Here is a 22,956-nt window from a genome sequence, read left to right as displayed (position 1 = left end):
ACCCACCTCGGCCTCTCAAATTGCTGGGATTACAGGTGTGAGAGACTGTGCCCAGTCTATTTGGTTGCTTTTTAAAAACACTTGAATGTGGGCAGTTTCAGGGACATGCAAAAGTAGACAGAATGGTATAATTAATTTCTGTAGGCCCATTAAGGCTCCCAGCAACCAATGACTGGCTAATCTTGCCTCATTCATACACGTATTCGTTCCCACTTTCGTCCCAATTTTGAAACAAATGCCAGATATCAAATTATTTCATCAAGAAATAATCCAATATAGATCTTTCCTAAAAAATCGTTGTCTTCTTTAAACATTGCCACATTAGCATTCCTTCACACCTTAAAAAGTCATTAGCAATTACCTTTTTTTTGTTGTTGTCGTTTTTGAGATCGAGTCTCACTTTGTCACCCAGGCTAGAGTGCAGTGACGTAATCTCGGCCAACCACAGCCTTGACCTCCCGGGCTCAAGTGATCTCCCATTTCAGCCCCCTAAGTAGCTGGGACTCGAGGAACATACACCATACCTAGCTCATTTATGTGTTTCTGTAGAGACGGTTTCACCGTGTTGCTTGGGCTGGTCTTAAACTCTTGGGCTCAAGCAGTCCACCCGCCTTGGCCTCCCAAAGTGCTGGGATTATAAGTGTCAGCCACTGCACCCAGCTACCTGTAATATTTTTAATTTAATATTATTGAATTATTTAATTCCTGAACATTATCAGTTCATATTTCTAATGGTTTAATCATTTCCCAAGGGGTTATATTTTATTTTTTGTTTTTTTTCAATCAGGATCTACCAAGACTTAAATACATGGTGACTGTTGTCTTTTTAGGTCTTGTGCACATTTCAGTTGGTTGTACAACAAGTAGTGGAATTACTGAGTCAAAGTATTGTTTGTTTTAATTTTTATTTTTTTGAGACGGAGTCTCACTTTGATGCCCAGGTTGAAGTACGGTGGTGTGATCTTGGGTCACTGTAACCTCTTCTAGATTCGAGCAATTCTCCTGCCTCAACCTTCCGAGTAGCTGGGATTATAGGTGCCTGCCAGCATGCCCAGCTAAGTTTTGTGATTTTAGTAGAGACACGGCTTCTCCATCTCGGCCCGGCTGGTCTTGAACTCCTGACCTCAATTGATCCACCTGCCTCGGCCTCCCAAAGTGCTGGTATTACAGGCGTGAGCCACTGTGCCCAGCTGAGTCACAGAGCATACTTATGTTTAGTTCTAATACTGGGGTTGGGAAACTTTCTTCTACAGATTAAATATTTTAGGCTTTTCAGGCAAAGTGTTCTCAATTTTGTCACCATTCTTCGCTTACCCACTGCATGAAAACAAGTGATGAGCCAGATGTGGCCTGGGGGACATAGTTTGCTGACCTCTATTCTTTTTTTTTTTTATTTGAGACGGAGTCTCATTCTGTTGCCCAGGCTGGAGGGCAGTGGCGCGGTCTCGGCTCACTGCAAGCTCCGCCTCCCGGGTTCATGCCATTCTCCTGCCTCAGCCTCCCGAGTAGCTGGGACTACAGGCGCCCGCCATCACACCCGGCTAATTTTTTGTATTTTTAGTAGAGACGGGGTTTCACTGTGTTAGCCAGGATGGTCTCGATCTCCTGACCTCATGATCCAGCCACCTTAACCTCCCAAAATGCTGGGATTACAGTCGTGAGCCACCGCGCCCGGCCACTGCTGACCTCTATTCTAAGCGGTCTGTGTATTGGTTGTTAACTAATGGTTTTTAAAATTTTTTTGACTCGGTCAAGCACAGTGGCTCACACCTGAAATCCCCGCACTTTTGGAGGCCGAGTTGGGTAGATTGCTTGAGTCCAGGAGTTCAAGAACGGCCTGGGCAACATGGCAAAACCCCATCTCTACTAAAATTACAAAAATTAGCTGGGAGTGGTGGCGTTAACCTTTATTTCCAACTACTCCAGAGGCTGAAGGAAGAATGATGTGAGCCCAGGAAGTTGAGGCTACAGTGAGCCAAAAGTGTGCTACTTCGCTCCAGCCTGGGTGACAGAGTTAGACTCTGTCTCAAAAAATATATATAAATGTATGTGTATGTATATGTGTATGTATACATATATGTATGTATTGTGTATGTGTGTATATATATGTGTTTTGGGCTTAAAACTTTTATTTATTTATTTTTAGAGGTGGGATTTCAGTCTGTCACCCAGGCTGAAATGCAATGGTGCAAACACAGCTCACTGCAGCCTTGACCTCCTGGGTTCAAATGATCCTCCAGCCTCACCCTCCTGAGTAGCTGGGACCACAGACGTGCATCACCACACCCAGATAATTTTTTTTTTTTTAATCTTTGTAGAGACAGGGTCATACTATATTGCCCCAGCTGGTCTCAAACTCCAGCGCTCGTGCGATCCTCCTCTCTCGGCCTCCCAAAGTGCCAGGATTATAGGCATGAGCCACCGTGCCCTGCCTAAAAAATTTTAATTTTTTACAAAAATTAGCTGGGCATGGTGGTGCGCACCTGTAGTCTCAGCTATTCAGGAAGCTGAGGCAGGAGAATGCTTTAACCCAGGAGGCAGGGGTTGCAGTGAGCTGAGATCACGTCACTGCACTCCAACCTGGGTGACAGAGTGACACTCCGTCTCAAAAAAAAAGAAAAGAAAAAAAATTATTTTGGACGTTGTTTCAAACTCACAGAAAAGTGGAGAGTTCTTTATATCCTTCCGCTAGATTCCCTAAATGTTAACCTTTTACCACGTTTGCTTTATTCTTTTTTTATGGGAGTGGGGCACAGTACCCTTTGAAAGTAAGTTGTGGGAATTATGGCCCTTTCCCTCTAAAAACTATGTATTTCCTAAAACCAGTAACATTGTTCGAAATAACTGGAGTTAGAAAATTAACATTGATACTATATTACCTCATGTGTAGATCTTATTGGGTTCTGCTTGTCCCAGCAGTGTCCTTTGTAGTTAAAAAAAAGAAAGAAAGAAAAAGACCTGCATCCTGTGCTTCATGCAGTGGTGTATCTCCAGACTTCTCTAATCTTAAACAGCTCTTTAGTCTCTTTATGCTTCATAATACTGACATATTTGAGGAGGTACAGGCCAATAGTAGTGTCCCTTATTTCAGGTTTGATGTTTTACGTGTGACTAACAGCTCTTGTGTCACTTTGTTTAAATTGCAGTTTGTTTTTGTTGGGGATTGATTTTTTTTTTCTACCTTAGAGCTATTTATTTTTAAATCTTTGATATTTTTGTATTGAGACATTGCCACAAAGTTGGAGACAATCTTATTCTTATTTAATGAGCTGAATTTATATGGGTTTATTACAATTTCATGTATGTGTTGCTTTAGTAGGATCTTTTTGGTATTTTGCGCATAAAGATAACCATATTCCAGAACAGTTATCTTTTTGATCTAACTCTTCATGAACTTATAAAATAATCATAATACTGAAACCTCCATCGTATGTTCCTCCTTAGACATGACTTTAAAAAGTTACCAGAGGCCAGGCACGGTGACTCAGGCCTGTAATCCTGTCACTTTGGGAGGCTGAGGTGGGAGGATCACCTGAGGTCAGCAGTTTGAGACCAGCCTGACCAATATGGGGTAACCCCATCTCTACTAAAAATAGAAAAATTAACTACGTGTGGTGACACGCACCTGTAATCCCAGCTACTCGGGAGGCTGAGGCACAAGAATCTTGAATCCAGGAGGCAGGGGCTGCAGTGAGCCAAGATTATACCACAGCACTCCAGCCTAGTGACAGAGTGAGACTCCATCTAGAGAAAAAAAAAAAAAAAAAAGTCACCAGATGTTAAAAGATTTTATTTTTGTGACTACTAAGGTGATGATTAAAACATTTTTTAAAGTATTTAAAAATTTTTTTACTTGGAATTTCTTGCTATTTTTGTAAGTCTGGTAAGTGGTTTCTTCAGTTTACCCTGAAGATTTATTTTATTCCTCTTTAGTAGGATCAGTTCCTTTTTCTTAGGTGTTATTGTGGATTTGTAAAACAATACTTTACTTCAATTTATTTCAGGATGTTCAAGATCCTTCAGTATTTGTAACTTTCCCTTTGGAAGAAGATGAAACTGTATCTTTAGTTGCTTGGACAACCACTCCCTGGACTCTACCTAGTAACCTTGCTGTCTGTGTTAATCCAGAAATGCAATATGTGAAGATTAAAGGTAAGTGGGAGGCTAGTTATGATTAATATAGATAAGATAATTTTATAATTTGGAAAATATGAAAGCTTACCTTTCTTTTTGCATGAAGAATAGAATTATTTGAAGAGAAGCTGACTTAGAAAAATAACCTTAAACATTTGTTTTCATTTCTAATTGCAAACTAACACGACAATCAAAATAGTACAGAGATGTAAAAAGTAGAACATAAAATTTTCTTATAATTTCCAGTTTATAGTATGTTTTTCCACAGCATGCCCCTGTGACAGATGAAGAATCTAAGATTCAGCGATGTGGCATCACGTCGTTATTAGTAATTGGTACCAGAACTTGAGAACTTTTTGCCTTTCAGATGTCCCCTGGTAGAGAGTTACCAGTCTCAACAAGGGCCTTTCCGAGATTTAAAAAGAAGTTGGTACTTTGTGAACAAATATACCTTCAGGTTTGGATAGTTTTGTGGCGGTAAAAGAAAAAGAGAAAAACTCATTGTCAGGAAAAAAGGTATGGCGCTGCTGCTGTGGAAAACAGTGACATTTCTTCAGAGAGCTGAATGGAATTAACGCTGTGGCCCAACAATTTCACTTCTGGGTGTTTTCCTCAAAGCATGGAAAGCAGTCTTGAAGAGTTACTTGGACACCCATGTTCAAAGTAGCGTTATTCTTGATAGTCAAAAGGTAGAAGCAACCCAAGTGTCTCTCATTGGATAAATGAATAAACCGAATAGGGTATTTACATGCGATGGAATATTATTCAGCCTAAAAAAGGAAGGGAATTCTGATACAGGCTATGCCTTGGATGAACCTGGAGGATATTATGCTAATTAAAAGGAACCAGTCACCAAAAGACAAATACTGCATTATGAGGTATTGAGAAGTGAAATTCAGAGAGCAAAGACGAGTAGAATGGTGGTTGACAGAGGCGGGTAGGGAAGGAGGAGTTACCATTTAATGAGTACAGAGTTTCAGTATAGGAAAATGAAAAGGTTTGGGGTATTGATAATGGTAATGATTACACAACATGGTAGATGTATTTAATGCTGTGTAAGAATGGTTACCGTGATTTTTTTAAATAGTTGTATTAAAACAGTCAACTTAATTGAACAATAGCTTGTGCTGATACGGGAAAAATATTGAGAAAGGAATGGGAAAAGATTGGGTATCAGAAAAAAGGTACAGAGGGAGTTTTTTATTTGTTCTTTCCTGGGAGCAAATAGGACTAAGAGTTGACCTGCTGGAAAGAGCTATTGGCCACAAAGAGACCTGGCTCAGGTGTCTGCAGCTGCTTCTCTGGAGCAAGGACAGTCCCATCTGCACAATTTCTCTGTGTCACTGGTGGGTCACTGGCCATTCTATAGTGAGCTTGAAAATCTCAGCAGCCGTCTGACTGAGATCTCAAGACACATCACCCATCTATCTGTGTATAACTCTTGTGCTTGACAGACTTTGTATCTGAGCTTTATCAGAAAATGTGGGCTCCACTTAACAGTGAAGTTCCTGTGAGGTCAGAGCTAGGGCGTGGCAGCCTTATTCGTAGTAGTTTTTCAATTAATTGCAAAGGCTTTTGCAATGACCCATAGATACTTATAGTGAGCTAAATATATGACATAGGCTATAGTGAATCTCAGATATGTAATATCATAACTTACGAGTGAGGGTTTAAATCGGCCTATATTTTCAGTATCAAAGTTTTAATTGTTCATACATTTGCTCCAGCTTTTCTTTTCCTAGGATGCCCCAGGTATCCTCCAGAAACACTTACAATAAGGGTACACAGATACATCAAGGACATTCATTATCCCAGTATTCATAGTAGTGAAAATTTGAAAACAATTTAAGTGTCTGTCAACTTGTTAGAAATAACTCATACCTCTATAAGATGGAATCTTATAGAACTCTTCAAAAGAATGAGAAAAGTCTGTATGTGCTAATACATGGAAGAATGTTGACAGTTTATTAAGTGAAAAGCTGCAAAACCAGATAGAATATTACCTCAATTAAAAAAATAAAAAGAACTTACACATTTACATATATGTTTGATAGTGTATACATAGAAAAATATCTGGATCAATAGATACCCAAATGAGAATGTCTGAGAGGGGATGATAATATGTGGCACTTACTTTGTGAGCTACTTTGTCAATGTTATTTTTAAACATTGATATGTTTACCCTGTGAAGGAAAAAATAACAATTTACTTAAAATGGATATCTGAGCAATAAATAATAACTGCCGACTGCCTATGTGCATTTGATGTTTTTGTCATTTTCATGTTTGGGAAGCAGCATACCGTAGTGTTCTTTGCAGTATTTCTCTGTGAGTACCGGGCACACCAGAGGCACATGGTACAGGAGCTTCTCAGGAAAAAACTATGCTTGATGCATATCTTTAGAATCAGCCAAATTCAGAATATAACCTAAGTCCACATTTTTCCTTTTTCTCATAGATGTTGCCAGAGGAAAATTATTCATTTTAATGGAAGCCAGATTGTCAGCCCTTTATAAATTGGAGAGTGACTATGAGATCCTTGAAAGGTGAATATTCCAGTAGTTGCTCTCCGTGTGTGTGTGTGTGTGTGTGTGTGTGTCTGTGTTTCTTTAGTTTTAAAAAGAGAGAAGCTTTATTATCCAAAAGCTTGCATTATTCACATTTAGTTTTAAGTACTAACACTAATACTTTGCAGTCACACATTACAGCATCAATGGCTAGGGCTAAGAAGCCAGTAAACCATAGGGGAGTGGTAGCTTGATATGGCTGTAGCCTCATCTTTGATTTTAATCTAATTGTGAGTTTACCTTTCTCCTTTTCTAGATTTCCTGGTTCCTATCTTAAAGGCAAGAAGTACAGGCCCCTGTTTGACTATTTCATGAAGGTAAGCTTAGGGACCACTGCTGTGGGGGCTCTCCACAATCTGATTATTTGATAGCTGGAGTGTTGTGATAAGTGGAATTGACATTGCTTTTATGAGTGTACTTGAATCCAGAAAGTCTGCTTTAGTGCCAACAAAATTAAATTATTTGTGTTGCTTTTTTGTTTTAGAGGATTTTTTTTTTTTTTTTTAAACAGGGTCTCCTCTGTCCCTCTGTCCCCCAGGCTGGAGTGCAGTGGCACGATTATGGCTCACTGCAACATTGACCTCTTGGGCTCAAGTGATTCCCCTGCCCATCTCAAGTAGCTGGGACTACTGGCACACGCCACCACACCTGGCTAAGTTTTTAATTTTTTGTAGAGACAGAATCTCGCTATGTTGCCCAGGCTGGTCTTGAACTCCTGGGATTACAAGCATGAGCTACTGTGCCTGACTGAGATTTTTTGTTGTTGTTGTTTTTGAGACAGTCTTGCTCTGTCGTCCAGGCTGGAGTGCAATGGCGTGATCTTGTCTCACTGCAACCTCTGTCCCCCAGGTTCAAGCGATTCTCCTGCCTCAGCCTCCCAAGCAGCTGGGATTACAGGCATGCTGTAATTTTTGTACTTTTTAGTAGAGATGGGGTTTCGCCATCTTGGCCAGGCTGGTCTTGAACTCCTGACCTCGTGATCCACCCGCATTGGCCTCTCAAAGTGCTGGGTTTACAGGCGTGAGCCACCACACCCGGCCAAGCTGGGATTTTTTATTTCAACATTTTTCTCAAATTGTATGAGGAATCACTTTACATTTGATTGGATTTTTAGGTGTATATTTTTATTGCATGTAGTCTACATATCACCCAGGGTATTTATCGAGGTGTGTGTTTGTTTGTTTTGACAAAGTTAAGATAGTAAATCACAGTAACACTGTGTGTAAAGATAAACACAATTTTATTTCAAGGAGGTTAATGAGGCACGTGTTTTAAATCTAGGAACCACGACAGAGCTCATACATTTAGCACCTTAGTTTCTTCAGAGTCATAAAGTTGTTTTATGTGGTTTTATTTTCTGACAATGAAGAATCCACAGCTACAGTTGCAAACCCTGTTGCCACCACTCCCACACTCTCACCAAAAGAATAATGTCAAGGAGGAATTCTTCCATCCTTATTTAAAGGTCTTGAAATGAGATAATGAGCAGACCTGGCCTTATGGTTATGTGGAAATAATAATCAACTAGACATATCACTTACATACCATCCCAGAAAAAAATGTTCGCTGAACCCTCTGTTGTTTATGTTCCGTGTGGGACAAGTCTGATTGATTCAGGAGACCTCTGTGGTTTGGGCCCTATCCACAGTGTGTCTGTTACCTGCCTCTTCACTTTTGTGCCTCTTGAGTGTTTTCCCACATTTCTCATTGCCTGCGTAATAGCCTTCTTCCTCCTCCCACGTTGCTGCCCAGTGGATTTACATATGCTCTGCCTTCATCCCATTCCTCCCTACAAGCATCAGTTACTTCCCAGCATTTGGGACGTGCCCTCCCCAGTCAGTGTGCGGCAGACCAGCTTCCTGACTTCATCCTCCCACATTACTTTAGATGTATGCTTTATTCAGTCAAACTGGCTCTTCCCTTTCCTGCTTCCCTGCCTTTTTTTTTTCATTAAGTTTTCCTACCATTTTAGAAGTCTTCATCTTTTTTTTATGTTGCTATCTGCTGAGTTAACTCACCCTTCAAGTCTAAAGTCAGATGTCATCTGAAAGTTTTCTGAAATGTATCTTTGGTTTCTCCCTTGGAAAAATGTCATTACTTCATTCCATTCTCCTATCATATAGCTTAACATACTTTGGTTTATGTTTTTTTTTTTTTTTATTATCTAAAATCTCTTCCACTGGATCAGTGACTCTTCACCTTTCTGAATCACAAAACCTGTTGAGAACCCAAAAACTTCGGCCAGGCGCAGTGGCTCAAGCCTGTAATCCCAGCACTTTGGGAGGCCGAGACGGGCGGATCACGAGGTCAGGAGATCGAGACCATCCTGGCTAATACGGTGAAACCCCGTCTCTACTTAAAAATGCAAAAAAAAACTAGCTGGGCGACGAGGCGGGTGCCTGTAGTCCCAGCTACTCGGGAGGCTGAGGCAGGAGAATGGTGTAAACCCGGGAGGCGGAGCTTGCAGTGAGCTGAGATCCGGCCACTGCGCTCCAGCCTGGATGGCAGAGCGAGATTCCGTCTCAAAAAAAAAAGAGAGCCCAAAAACTCGACCCCCTGAAAAAATAGACGTGGACACACTAGACAGGAACTTTAAGTAGAGGTCTGTCTAGAATATGCACTTGGTACATATAAGTTGAATAACACCTACTCATTAAATAAACTTTAGCTAACTACCTGAAACCTTCGGTGACTTTAGACAGGTACTGTAAATCGTTTGACCCAGGATAGAATCATCTGATGTTCACTGAAATATACTTGTTCTGAAGGATCAAGGGAAGCTGTGTCAGCGGACACTGCCTGTGGAGCAGCGCTGCCGCTCCTGGTGGTTGGTATCTACTGACCTGGGTGGAAGCAGCCCTACCACAGCCTGGGTAGGCCCAAAGTAGACCCCAAGAGACAAGATGCAGTGATTTTGTCTATACTGCTTCTAAGTATAGAACATGTAACTAAGTATACATGTAATTCTAAGGACCCATGTATTCTGTCCCTTCTGTTTAAACTATCGAAGTTTTAGCACCTGTCATACCATAACTTCTAAAATGTTTCAAGGTGATTTGAGTTACAGCAATTAAAATTTTATGGTTATTTTTTAAGTTTAGTTTTAAGTTCCAAAGAAACCAAGTACTGTGATATAATTGCAAATAACGTTGTATTTGCAGCCAGAAGACCTGTTCCAGGTCCTGGCTTCATCACTGTTATGTGATTTGGATAAGACTAAATTTAATCTTTGTTCTGAGTTTGCTCATCTGTGAAATGCAAATACAGCCAGAATATTTTTAAGACATGGGAATACTAATAGCTTGTTCACAGAATTATAGGAGTTAAACGTGAAAATCATTCATGAAAGTACTTTTTACCAATGCAAAAAGGAAGGACATCAAAGGGCCAGTTTGGTAGAAACAAGGGTTTGTGGAAAGAAATGTAAAGAGGTGAAAGTAAAAGAGTAGGTCTGTTCGCATTATATGTATTAACGTGATGATATTGCTGTTGCAAAGAAAATGAAATTGAATACTTTTCCCCTGAATATTAAGGTGGTGGAGTACCTGTAAGTAGAACTTACTACTCGTGGCTCCCACCTGTTCCTTTTAAGATTTGCCTTTATGACTGAATAACTTGAGCTGAGTCGAACAGAAAAAGAAGCAAAACATATGCAGTGATTGAAAATGTACCAGGAAGTGAACAATTTAGGGACCATGCTTTCTGAGACTGTATCCTAAACTGCATACTGGGAGCAAAAAGTTGGGAGAGAGAGAACTAATGAAAAATATCAGTTTGTAACCAAGGAAATTAGAAATTTTTATATGCCAGTCTCCAGATAATTATTTCATTTGTAAGTGGTAACTTTTTATTTATGGGAAAAAATGTGTTGAGTTAGCATGTTTCTTCCCAGCCTGAATTGTTCTTTTCTATTTCTGAAAATAATTTTACCTGTTAAAAGTGTTTTCAGGTTCTTAGGAAAAACTGTTACAAAGTTAACATTGTAACACATTAATGTTTCATCCCTGAAGCCAGCTGTCCTTTCTTTCCAGTGTAAAGAGAATGGCGCTTTCACTGTGCTTGTTGACAACTACGTGAAGGAAGAAGAAGGCACAGGGGTTGTCCACCAAGCTCCTTACTTTGGTGCTGTGAGTAGCATAAGTCTGGCAAATGTATTTGAGAAGTATGTCGGTAGCCACTTTTCATAGATGCGGTGTCATGTGTCTCATCACGTTGGGTCACCAGGTAGGCCTCTTTGCTGGCTCACTGCCTGCAAGATGGCTTGTAAAATTTGCATCTGCAATTCCCTTTCATCCCAAGCTGATTTCTGTAAAGAGTGGGCCAAATCCAGTGAACTCTTTCTGGTGTGCAGTTCTGTGAGTTTTGACAGGCATCTAGAGACATGCAGTTGTCTCAGCCACCAAGATACAGACCATTCCCATCACTTCTACTGTGTTCTCAATTAAATGTTCAGAAGGGGGAATCTGACCTCTCCCCTCAAAACAGTACTCTACAGTTAATTTTATATTTTGACCAGAATAATTTTTCTAAAAACACATTCCTTTTCATGTAATTTGTGTGTGGATAAAAACAGAATAACATAAAGGCACATGCTTTACAGTAAACCACCTCTCACCTTAAATCATCGTGCTGCCACTAACGGGCAGTTCCTGGGTGAGTTACCTGGCCTATCTGGACTTCCTTTGCCTCCTCCGTAGCATAATGTAGCACCTGCATACACATTCCTCTAGTCTTGATGGTTTTGTCAGTGAGAGGGATTGGAAATGTGACTTTGTTCTAAAAGGCAGTGACAGTAGTCTGCCCTCATTTGCCATTTTGCTTTCATGCTTAATTTCTAGGATTTTATTATTTTTATAGAAGTAGAGGGTACAGGTGCAATTTTTTTACATCGATATGTTGTATAGTAGTAAAATCTGGGCTTTTAGTGTAACCATCACTTGAGTTTTTATTATGGAAATCTTGAAACATACACAGAAGAAAATATTATAATAGATTCTTTTTTTCACATCATCCAGCTGCATTAACTCTCAACGTTTTGGTAATCTCTCTTGTTTTCTTCCTCTGTACAGTACCACACATTTCTATTTTGGCTGGAGGATTTAGAAGTAAATCCTCAACCTCATGTCTTTCATGTATAAGTAATTCTAGCTGCATCTCTGACTGATAAGGACTTTTATTTTCAGTATAGCCACCGTGCCATTGTTATTTATATCCAATAAAGTCAGCAATTCCTTAATAATTACCTGATACCTGGTCCATTTTGATGGAAGGAAGCATTCTTGATAATACTGCTTAAGAGTTTTAGGAACTAGTCAAATATTGTTCATAATCATTTTAGGGTCAATTAACTGGTATGGTTACCCCACTGTTAGTAGATAATAAAAAGGTAACTTCTTAGTTTTGAATTGTAGTTTAGGGATTTTTTTTTTTTTTTTTTTTTTCCGGAGACGGAGTCTCGCTCTGTCACCCAGGCTGGAGTGCAGTGGCAGGATCTCGGCTCACTGCAACTTCTGACTCCTGAGTTCAAGCGATTCTCCTGCTTTAGCCTCCTGACAGATCTCCTAACAGACCATGCCTTATACTTGTGTGTATTCTTTGTTAAATATGGGTGTTTGTCATTAACTCTAGAGTTATATCTCATATATCTATTCTGAATGCCATGCATGTTAATGTTATAGGTGATTCATTCTTTAAACTATAGCCTTTAACCCCATTTGGTAAACTTTTTTTTTTTTTTTTGAGAGGGGTCTCCATGTGTTGCCCAGGCTGGAGTGCAACAGTGCGATCTTGGCTCACAGCAACCTCTGCCTCCCAGGTTCAAGCGATTCTCCTGCCTCAACCTCCCAAGTAGCTGGGATTATAGGCATCTGCCACCATGCCTGGCTGATTTTTTATATATTTAGTGGAGACAGGGTTTCGCCATGTTGGCCAGGCTGGTCTCGAACTTCTGACCTCAGGTGATCTGACCGCCTTGGCCTCCCAAAGTGCTGAGATTACAGGCGTGAGCCACCGTGCCCAGCCTTGGTAAACATTTTCTGAGAGGCCTTCCGTTGCACTTGTCTTCACCAGGCAAGGTAGTGTTTGATCTCCGCAGAGTCTGTGCACTTGTGCATCATCATGTTGAACATCACTGGTTCTGGATGCATTCAGGAATGCTGCTTTTAGCTTAATGCACTGGGTAAAGTTACTTGCTCCACACTCAGTGGTTCAAATTGCTACACTTAGGGGCTTTCCCTGTCCACCCACATGACACCACAGCAGTCAGCCTCAGCACAGGGAGAGGTGAACACAGATCCAGGTGGAAGCATGTCAGCTTTCCAGCTTGTCTTGGAGTCAACCCAGAGTGTGGTTTCACCAACATAAGGCAGTCTCTTTAATTTTGTATTTAGGCATCATAGCACAGTGATGAAGACTATAGACTCTGGAGCCATGCTGTTTGGTTTTGAATCCTAGCATTGCTGCTTCACAGCTGAGTTATTTCTTGGTACCTCGACTTTCCTATCTGTAAAATAGGAATGATTGCTAGTTTGTGCGAGGGGAACACCTGGTGAAAACCTAGAACATCTGTCTGCCTTCTTTGCAGGATCATTGTGAAGTGTTTTGTTTGTTTGTTTTTCATGTCTAAGAGCATTGTGAGGTTTAAGTGAGCATGTGTAAAGTGCTCAGAATACTGTCTCACATAGTGCTTTGCTAAGCATTTGCTCTAATTATTGTAAACAGTCTTCAAAATATATTCCTGAAGCATCATGGTATAAGCAATGCCAATTGAGACACAGTTTGCTAATTTGAAAAGTAAATACTTTTCAAAAGATCAGTGTTGCCATCCTTTGGGGTCTTCCTTGAGAGGGTGCAAATCCAAATGTACATCAAGCGTCATGTAATACTAACACACCATGCCTTATATTTGTGTGTATTTTGGTTTTTCAGATGTGCGTGCTGCTGTTATAAATCAAATTTGGTTTAGTTTTAAAAGATTCCTGTGTGGCTGCTCTGCCTGTGGAGTAGCCATTCTTTATTCCTTTGCTTTCTGAATTCCTTTCACTTAAAAAATTGAAGTATGTCGTCTGTCTTATTTAGTGGATACTCTGCTGCATATGGAGGTCTGGGAAATAATACTTGAGAAGACTGAGCTGGATGATCTAACCCCTGTCCAACTGTGGAGCTCTGATTCTCCGAATGGTCTTGAGTTACTTCAGTTTACAGGACAAAGCTGATGACATGTATATGTTACAATATAGAACAATTACCTTGGGAATCTGTTTCCTCATGCTCACACCCATACATAGACTGTTTTATTCTTCCCTCCCTTTTGCCTTTTTTCAGGATGACTATCGGATCTGTATGGACTTTAACATTATTCGGAAAGACTCACTCCCTGTTTGTCCTGTGGATGCTTCAGGCTGCTTCACCGCGGAGGTGACAGATTTCGCAGGACAGTATGTGAAGGTCTGTAATCCATATGGCATAGAAGGATGTCTGTTATTTCTGATTCGTCTCTATCATCATTTATACTTGTAATTTTAGGAAGTTGTTTTTATTTAGTTTTGTCATCACATAAAATCAGTAAAGATAGATGTTATCAGTTATGTTCAGAGGGTCTCGTATCTTTAGAGGAAGCTGAACTTTCACGGGGAGAGATTAGAAAAACTCCAGTTTATGCCTCATGAAGCAACTTTGTGACATTGGGGTAATCATTTCAGATCGAAAACTTTATGACCTTAAATGTTGTGGAATGTACTTGAAAATTACTTAGTTACTAAAAATAATAAATAATATTTGCTATTTATGTCTTTTATTCATAGCAGGGTATCAGATTCTAGTAATCTATTGTTCGTAGGTATCATAGTATGTTTTAATGGCTAAATTTTAATTTTTTTTTAATAGGATGCTGACAAAAGTATCATCAGGACTTTGAAGGAACAAGGCCGACTTCTGGTTGCCAGCACCTTCACTCACAGCTACCCTTTTTGCTGGAGGTCAGAAGAAACAAAGACTGTGTTGTAGCTAGAGCTTCCAGTCTGTGCTTACACATACTATATGTGTGCATTCCATCATGTTTGTGGTGTTCATCTCATTTGTATCATTTAGAGTCGATTTGGGAAGCCGCCTTCTTAGTTCATTTTTAGGAGAGTTGGGTTTTTTGTTTGTTTTTTGTTGTTGTTTTCAGACAGGGTCTCACTCTGTCACCCAGGCTGGAATGCAGTGGCGCAGTCGTGGCTCACTGCACCCTCTGCCTCCCCAGCTTAAGCAATCCTCCCACCTCAGCTTCTGGAGTAGCTGGAACTATATAGGTGGTGCCATCACACCCAGCTCTTTTTTGCACTTCTTATAGAAATGAGGTTTCCCCGTGTTGTCCAGGCTGGTCTCAAACTATTGGGCTCAAATGATCCTCCCACCTTGTCTTCCCAAAGTGCTGAGATTACAGGCATGAGCCACAGTGCCTGGTCTAGGAGAGTTTTATGAATGGCTAAAATTGTTCCTGTCCTAAGGAACTGTGTGAAAAAAATAGACCTGTACAAATCTGTTTTGTGTTGTGGCCACATTTTTTTTAGGATGAGAAACATCTCTAAAATTTTGTAACAGAATTTATTGAAAAATTTAATATGATTTTAATGTTTACTGTAAGACGACGCTGTAAAAGTCTGGGTGAAAATGAAGTGTTCGGTTGTTCAAAATCATGTTTGGTTTCCACATTGCCTCTTCTTTGCTGAAGTTGAAGTTGACGTTGTTTCTTAGATAATTGTCACTAGCAGAACTTTTTTTTTTCTAGTCTTGTTCTTGTATTAGTTTTTGCCTTTCCTACTATTATGGAAAGAGATGGCCAGTTTTGAAGTCTTAGATGTTTTTATCTATAATAAAAATGAAGATTAGCAGAAGGCCAAGTAAGTGATGATGCTGTGAATAAGACATGAAAAGGCAGTCTTACCCTAGTGCCTACTAGTGTCAGCCTGAACAGCTATGTCTGTGTTTCTCCTTCTCCAGATCAGACACTCCTCTGATTTACAAAGCAGTGCCCAGCTGGTTTGTGCGAGTGGAGAACATGGTGGACCAGCTCCTAAAGAACAATGACCTGTGCTACTGGTGAGCAGTAACATGTGTTTCTTCATAGTGTCTTTTGTCATGTGGTTAGTTAAGTGTGGTTAACACTTCCCCCAAGTTATAATTTTAATAACCATCTTTTATTGTGTATTATAATAGCTATCTTTTATTCTGTGTGTTTAGTAACACAGAGTAATTCAAATAATGTTACATAACAGAAGTAACATCCTTCTTGTGATAAAGTATGTAAGGGAGTATTTTTCTTTTTTTTTTTTGAGATGGAGTCTCGCTCTGTCGCCCAGGCTGGAGTGCAGGGGCCGGATCTCAGCTCCCTGCAAGCTCCGCCTCCGGGGTTTACACCATTCTCCTGCCTCAGCCTCCCGAGTAGCTGGGACTACAGGCGCCCGCCACCTCGCCCGGCTAGTTTTTTGTATTTTTTAGTAGAGAGGGGGTTTCACCGTATTAGCCAGGATGGTCTCCATCTCCTGAACTCATGATCCGCCCGTCTCGGCCTCCCAAAGTGCTGGGATTACAGGCTTGAGCCACCGCGCCCGGCCGTAAGGGAGTATTTTTCTTTTTAAACTCATTGGAAATGATAAACTACCATTTATTTGATTTATGGAATAAAATGACCTTGGAAAAATATGGCTGTACTGCCAGAGTTTGCTAGCCTTCAATAATAGTCATTTTCAGAGTAAACATTATTTTCAGATACCTGCAAAACCCATCTGTACTTACTCTCGTCAGTCCTGCAGTGGATGATGTACCCTGTGCTTGACTGTATGGATAAGCTCCAAGCACAGAAGCCTTTGCTTTCCACAGCTGATATGTGTCCTGCAGGTGATAGCCCAAGAGGTATCATTTCAACCTCTGGGTACAAAATGAAACAAGGTTTCAACCTATGTATTTCAGATGAATGTTTTCACTACGAGTTTTAAGAGTAATCACCACTCTTACTTCTCAGAAGGACCCAACTAGACTCTAGAAAACTATATTTGAGTTTAGGAGAATGGGGAGAATCTCGGGGCAGCAAAGGAAATAGTTATAAACTGTAGCTTTCTGATATTTCTTAGCAGAGTGGTCCTGATTTCTCAAAAGACAGCTTTTCATTTTCAGAGCTAGTAAGCTAATTAGTTGCCCTAATGTGTAAGTTACTAGATATAGAATATTAGTAAGATAGCCTCGAGGGGGTGCAGGCATATAAACTGATCTTTGAAGTACAGGGCAGTAACTGCAGTGCCCAAGAGAAGAAGGGGAGGTCTGGTAGCCTACCCTGACTCAGCCTTGTGCTTGAAAAGGATTTCTGCAAAGCGAACCTCAAGGAATAAAGAGTACTGGGAGTGGGAGGGATGCAAGAGGATGGATGCAGAGGAGAGGAAGGCTTCGTGACAGAGGGCAGACAAAGCCAGTTAAGTGAGAAGGATTCTAGGGAACTTGCCTCATTGCCAGAGCCTGAAATTCAAGACCAAGCATGACCAGTGGAGACTGTAGAGAGGGCTGCTAGAGCAGCTACCAGTCCCCTGGCCTGTTGGCCTTTGCTTAATGAGTTCAGTAAAACTGCTATGGTGAGGATAATGTGAAGACTAGAGTTGTATGGGATGAGGCTGGCTAGAGTTAGGGTGACTGGTTAGAGGTATGTGGCAGCCATACTCCAGTTGAAGAAGAGGACATGGGAGGCCTGTGTGCTGTGGGGTTATCTATTGGATGTAGGTCATTGATGGCAGCACAAACTGTTGTGTATGCTATGCTGTCCATTTAGAAGACGTTCTCTTTGCAGTGAATGCCACGTTTCCAGAGTGTTGGGTCCACAAAGCGTTATACAGAGACTCCTGTGAATATTATTTACATTTTGACTTTTTCCATGTTTGAATTACTGATGTTCTTACATGATTGGTTGTGTGATCTGTTTATTGCAGGGTCCCAGAGTTGGTACGAGAAAAACGGTTTGGAAATTGGCTGAAAGATGCACGTGACTGGGCAGTTTCCAGAAACAGATACTGGGGCACACCTATCCCACTGTGGGTCAGTGATGACTTTGAGGAGGTGAGGCAGGGGAGTATTTCCTTGTGTTGATTTTTGCTAAAGCATTTTGTTCATGAAATCTGAATGTGGTTTAAAAGAATAGGGTTTTGTTTTTTTTTTTTCTTTGCCCCTTTCTTATTTCTCTTTTTTCCTCTTTATTGCTTTCTGTAATCATGACATAAGATAATCTGTTTTTAGGGTGTTTTACTTTTTTTCCTTGAATTTTGACTACAAGTTATAAAACTTTCCTCTGTAAAAATGAAAGGATACAGTTTTCTCAGGGAAATCTATACTTTAAATGTTTTTTTCTTGTGTTTCTCTGTCTTTTCTTCCCCCTGCATTGAGGTGTATTATTAGCTTATGGTTAAACTGACTTCTAGATGATGAAAAAAGAAAATTTGAAAAGAAATTTACCAAAGCATTACAGACTTTTAACTTCTAAAATCAAATGAATAAGAGGATGTGTGTGGATATATAGATGTATGCATATACTGTGTCCTCACTTAATGTCATGCAGAGGTTCTTGATAACTGTGACTTTAGGCCAGGCGTGATAGCTCCCACATGTAATCTCAGCACTTAGGGAGGCCAAGGCAGGAGGATCGCTTGAGGCCAGATATTTGAGACCAGCCTAGGCAACACAGTGAGGTGCCATCTCTACAAAAACGTTTGTTAGATTAGCCAGGCATGGTGGTGCACACCAGTTAGTCCCAGCTACTGGGACCTCTCTGTGACGTTAGGTGAGGACTTACTGTACAGATAGATCTCTGTGTTTGGCCTTCTGTCCAAAGCTGACAGCATTGTAGCAGTGACGAACAGCAGCACCCTGGGGACCTTGGTGAATCTCCCATAGGGACCTGAAAGGCAGCAGTGAAGTAGCTGAATCAGAAGACTTTTCAGGACTGAACAGGAAGGGCAGAGAAAGAGGCCGCCAGTGTTTACTAGGAACAGAAGCTCCCTGGGTGAAAACCCACAGCAGCTGTTCCTGGTGTGGCCCTTATCAGATGATCCCTCCATTCTGAGTGCCCCAGCTAGCCCCATCTCTCAGCTCTTTACTTGGACATAATCCTAGCATCCTGTGGCTTTGTCTGATTGCTTTGGTTGGGTCTGAGCACAATATAGTCATGTGCCACATAATGTCATTCAGTCAATGGCAGACCGCATGTATGACAGTGGCCCCACAAGATTGTGATGCCGTATGGTTACTGTGCCTTTTCTGTGTTTCATAATGTTTGGAAATTCAAATACTTCCTGTTTTAGTCTGTCTAGTGTTGCTACAAAGGAATACCTGAGGCTGGATAATTTATAAAGAAAAATAGTTTACGTGGCTTATGATTCTGGATGACTGGAAAGTTCAAGACTAGACATCTGCATCTGGGGAGGACCTCAGGCTGCATCCACTTATGATGGAGGGCTGGACAGGAGCCAGAGTATGCAGAGATCACATGGCAAGAGAAGAAACGGGCGGTGGGGTGGGGGCAGGCTCTTTTTAACAGTCAGCTCTCACAGGAGCTAAGAGAGTGAGAACTAACTCATTGCATTAGTCTGTTCATGAGGTATCCACCCTGTGACCCAGACGCCTCCCATCAGGCCCCATCTGTCAATACTGCCACACTGGGGATTAAATTTCAACATGAGAGTGGCTGGGGACAAACCATATGAAAACCAGAGCACTTGCCATTGTGTTACAGTTGCCTGCAGAATTCAGTACAGCCGCATGCTATACAGGTTTGTAGCCTGAAGTAATAGGCTCCACCATATAGCCTAGATGTGTTTTAGGCCGTCCCATCTAGGTTTATGTAAGTGTACTGTGATGTTTGCCTGATGAAATCACCCTAATAATGCTTTTCTCAGAATGTATTCCCACCACTAAGTACTGTATGACTATAATTTAGCTCTAGCTTTTTCTTGGGAAGATTCTAGATTAATGAGCCAGATTCAGATGCCAGGAGGAAACTAAGATGCCTTAGAGAAATAATCTAAGATGTTTCACTGTGCCGGTTACTTTGACGATTTGCACATAATAAACCCTAATACCCATTGAGAGTATGGCTATGAATGTTTAAGATTCTCTGTAGGTAGGGACTCCCTCTGATACTGGGTGGAAACAAAGGAGCAGTGTCAACCCTGGCCTCTTCAGAGACTAAGACTAAGCTGCGTCTTTCATGAGAGAGAAGCCACATTAGTAAATACTATCCTTCAGCCCAGATTGGTGTGTTAATGTGCCTTTATAGAAAATCATCAGTCTCAGGCTGGGTGGCTCACGCCTGTGAGCCACTGAGCATAGGGCATGCTGCCACTCTCTGAGTGGCAATCCCAGCACTCTGAGAGGCTGAGGCCAGCTGATAGCTTGAGTCCAAGAGTTTGAGACCAGCCTGGGCAGCATGGCAAAACGCTGTCTCTACTAAAAATACAAAATATTAGCTGGGAGGGGTGGCGCCTGCCTGTAGCCCCAGCTACTTGGGAGGCTGAGGTGAGAAGATCACCTGAGCCCAGGAAGCTGAGGCTGCGGTGAGCTGTGATTGTGCCACTGCACTCCAGCCTGGGCAATGGGAGTGAGACCCTGTCTCAAAAAAAAGGAAAAGGAAAATATCAGTCTCTCAAACTAAACATGCATGCTACATAAATTAACTCAGTATGCTCTGTTTGGCTCTAAGGAGCTCCGCTGTTGAACTTTGTTTTTGACAGGTAGTATGCATTGGGTCAGTGGCAGAACTTGAAGAGCTGTCAGGAGCAAAGATCTCAGATCTCCACAGAGAGAGGTCAGTTTCTAAATGTTCGATTCACTTCAGTTTTATCATTCTCCTATTAAGACCTGGTCTCTAGCGGATTACAGAGACACACATGGAAGACTAGCTTGATGAATTACTTTGGTAATGACTTGTGTCATACTGCAGTATTGTGGCCTTTGTCTTGTGAAATGTGAGGTGAATGGTTCATAACCTTTCAGATGGAGATTCATGGCGCTCTCTGAAAGCCTTTGAGAATTGCTGGTATTTCTGTTTGCAAATGTGTATAATGTCTTGTCGGGGTTTTGTGTAATTAGCAATTGAACTGCAAGTTCTGTTATGCTTACAGTTAATAGAAGTGGTTACTTTTCTGTTTGTTAGCGTTGACCACCTGACCATTCCTTCACGCTGTGGAAAGGGATCCTTGCACCGCGTCTCTGAAGTGTTTGACTGTTGGTTTGAGAGTGGCAGCATGCCCTATGCTCAGGTTCATTACCCGTTTGAAAACAAGAGGGAGTTTGAGGATGCTTTTCCTGCAGACTTCATTGCCGAGGGCATCGACCAAACCAGAGGATGGTATGCCCCCTCGTTCTTTTATCACATGTTTTACTGATTTTATTTTATTTAGGGAGTGTTTTACTAAGTCACTGCCATTTATCTACTGGGTGATGGAGAGTTTGTGGCAAGTAAGACAGGCTACATTCCTGCCCTCTCCCCCCAACCATCAAGCACGGACATTAAAGTGCCTTTTGAGTAGGAATCCCCCACTACAATAGGGCTGTAGTTTTACAATTTGAGTTATCTCGCTGGTGTTTTGGAATATATATGTTGTACTGGACGTTTAAATGATAAAAAACAATATGTGTTCTTAGCTTACGTCAGATCATTTACTCAAATGTTTAATGAGTATTGGCATAAAAGACAGTAGATTGGGTGCTAGAAATTTGAGAGATAGTTGGCAGTGTGCTCAGATACTGAGGCTAGCCTTATAAATCAACATTCTAAACAAATCCAGGTTTTTAAAAATATACATATGGGGGAGGATTTGGGCATTGATATTTATCTGGTGCCTTATGTAAAGCAGTTCCTTAATTGGAAAAAGGTGAATTACTTTCTTTCCATGGATGGGCTTTGCTTGGCCCAGGTTTTATTTACTTTTTTTTTTTTTAGACGGAATCTTGCACTCTGCCGAGGCAAGTGGTGTGATCTCGGCTCACTGCAACCTCCACCTCCTGGGTTCAAGCAATTCTTCTGCCTCACCCTCCCCGAAGTAGCTGGGTCTACAAGCATGGACCACCACGCCCAGCTAATTTTTGTAGTTTTAGTAGAGACGGGATTTCACCATGTTGGCCAGGCTGGTCTTGAACTCCTGACCTCAAGTGACCCACCCGTCTTAGCCTCCTAAAGTGCTGGGATTACAGGCATGAGCCATTGCGCCCAGCCCAGGTTTTAATTATATATTCATAGTAATGTTTCTGCAGGGGTATGTTTAAGGAATTGTTGGTGTCATTTTTTCTCTTTGACAACTTTGGGTAATCATTGAGTTCAAGTCTTCATGTCCTGGAATGTGCTGTCTTCAGATTCCAGTCCTTTTTATCTATAGGAACAGCTACCCAGAGCAAATTCTGTTTCTAGAAAGGGCTAGATGCCTTACCAATGAGCTTGTTCCTTTGAGGAATAGCAAAGTCTGTTAGCTGGTAACAGTCCTCTTGTGGGTCCTGTGTCCTTGCTGCCTGCCTCCTCCATCCCTGAGGCCTGGGCTGCCTCTCCTGGGCACCAGGGCTCCTCCCAACTCTCCTTTAGAACTGGGAGGGATATCTGGAGCGGTGTTTATGTTAACTGTGGGGTCTGGTCTCCTCAGCTCATGTCCCTTGATGTTCTCAGGGTGCAGGACTAGGTCAGAGAAACAAAAGAGCATCACCCCCGGGAAAGTGGTCAGGGACACGAGTTCATTTGGGGAACAAGTTAGCTAGCACATAAATGAGGTACACAGCATTTTATAGAATAAAAGCATTTTCTAGTCTGCCTCATCACTTTTGGATGAGAGTGCATTTTGCATCTTTTGTCATCAAATTGTCTTTTCCATATGATCTTGTGCCAAATTCAACACCCATCCCTCATTTTCAGCTAGGTGCTTCTGGGTGGTCCTGAGAGGCCACCCAGTGCTGCCGTGTGGCTCTCCACACAGACTTCCTAGGAGACCTGGTATCGGAGAAATGGTCAGTAAATCATTCCAGACCTTTATTTGGATGTTTTTTTCAAATCATAGACAGTAATTTGGTTGGTCTCTGGTGGGTCTTGTGTCTCCGTTTTTTTTCAGTAACCAGAGTTAAGAATCACTGCTTTAAGTGATTTTTTTTTTTTTTTTTTTTTTTTTTTATTGAGACAGAGTCTCGCTCTGTCACCCAGGCTGGAGTGCAGTGGCCGGATCTCAGCTCACTGCAAGCTCCACCTCCCGGGTTTACGC

The 22,956-nt window shown here is 41.4% G+C and overlaps 1 protein-coding gene across 2 annotated transcripts in view; it reads left to right on the top strand.

Moving 5' to 3' along the window:
- IARS1 (isoleucyl-tRNA synthetase 1) overlaps nt 1-22,956 on the top strand; it is a 78,668-nt gene that overhangs the window by 9,788 nt on the left and 45,924 nt on the right. For both annotated transcript variants that reach the window (XM_010375094.2, XM_030919331.1), the window contains exons 7-16: nt 4,005-4,152; nt 6,592-6,679; nt 6,957-7,017; nt 10,732-10,827; nt 14,024-14,146; nt 14,585-14,676; nt 15,683-15,781; nt 17,656-17,782; nt 20,449-20,522; nt 20,871-21,065. In XM_010375094.2, the coding sequence (XP_010373396.2) occupies nt 4,005-4,152; nt 6,592-6,679; nt 6,957-7,017; nt 10,732-10,827; nt 14,024-14,146; nt 14,585-14,676; nt 15,683-15,781; nt 17,656-17,782; nt 20,449-20,522; nt 20,871-21,065 (1,103 nt within the window). The remainder of the gene's footprint in view (nt 1-4,004; nt 4,153-6,591; nt 6,680-6,956; nt 7,018-10,731; nt 10,828-14,023; nt 14,147-14,584; nt 14,677-15,682; nt 15,782-17,655; nt 17,783-20,448; nt 20,523-20,870; nt 21,066-22,956) is intronic.

Source organism: Rhinopithecus roxellana, chromosome 16, assembly GCF_007565055.1.
Source record: "Rhinopithecus roxellana isolate Shanxi Qingling chromosome 16, ASM756505v1, whole genome shotgun sequence".
Lineage (NCBI taxonomy): Eukaryota > Metazoa > Chordata > Mammalia > Primates > Cercopithecidae > Rhinopithecus > Rhinopithecus roxellana.
The sequence above is the reverse complement of the archived record's forward strand: the minus strand, read 5'-3'. Positions and strand labels throughout refer to the sequence as shown.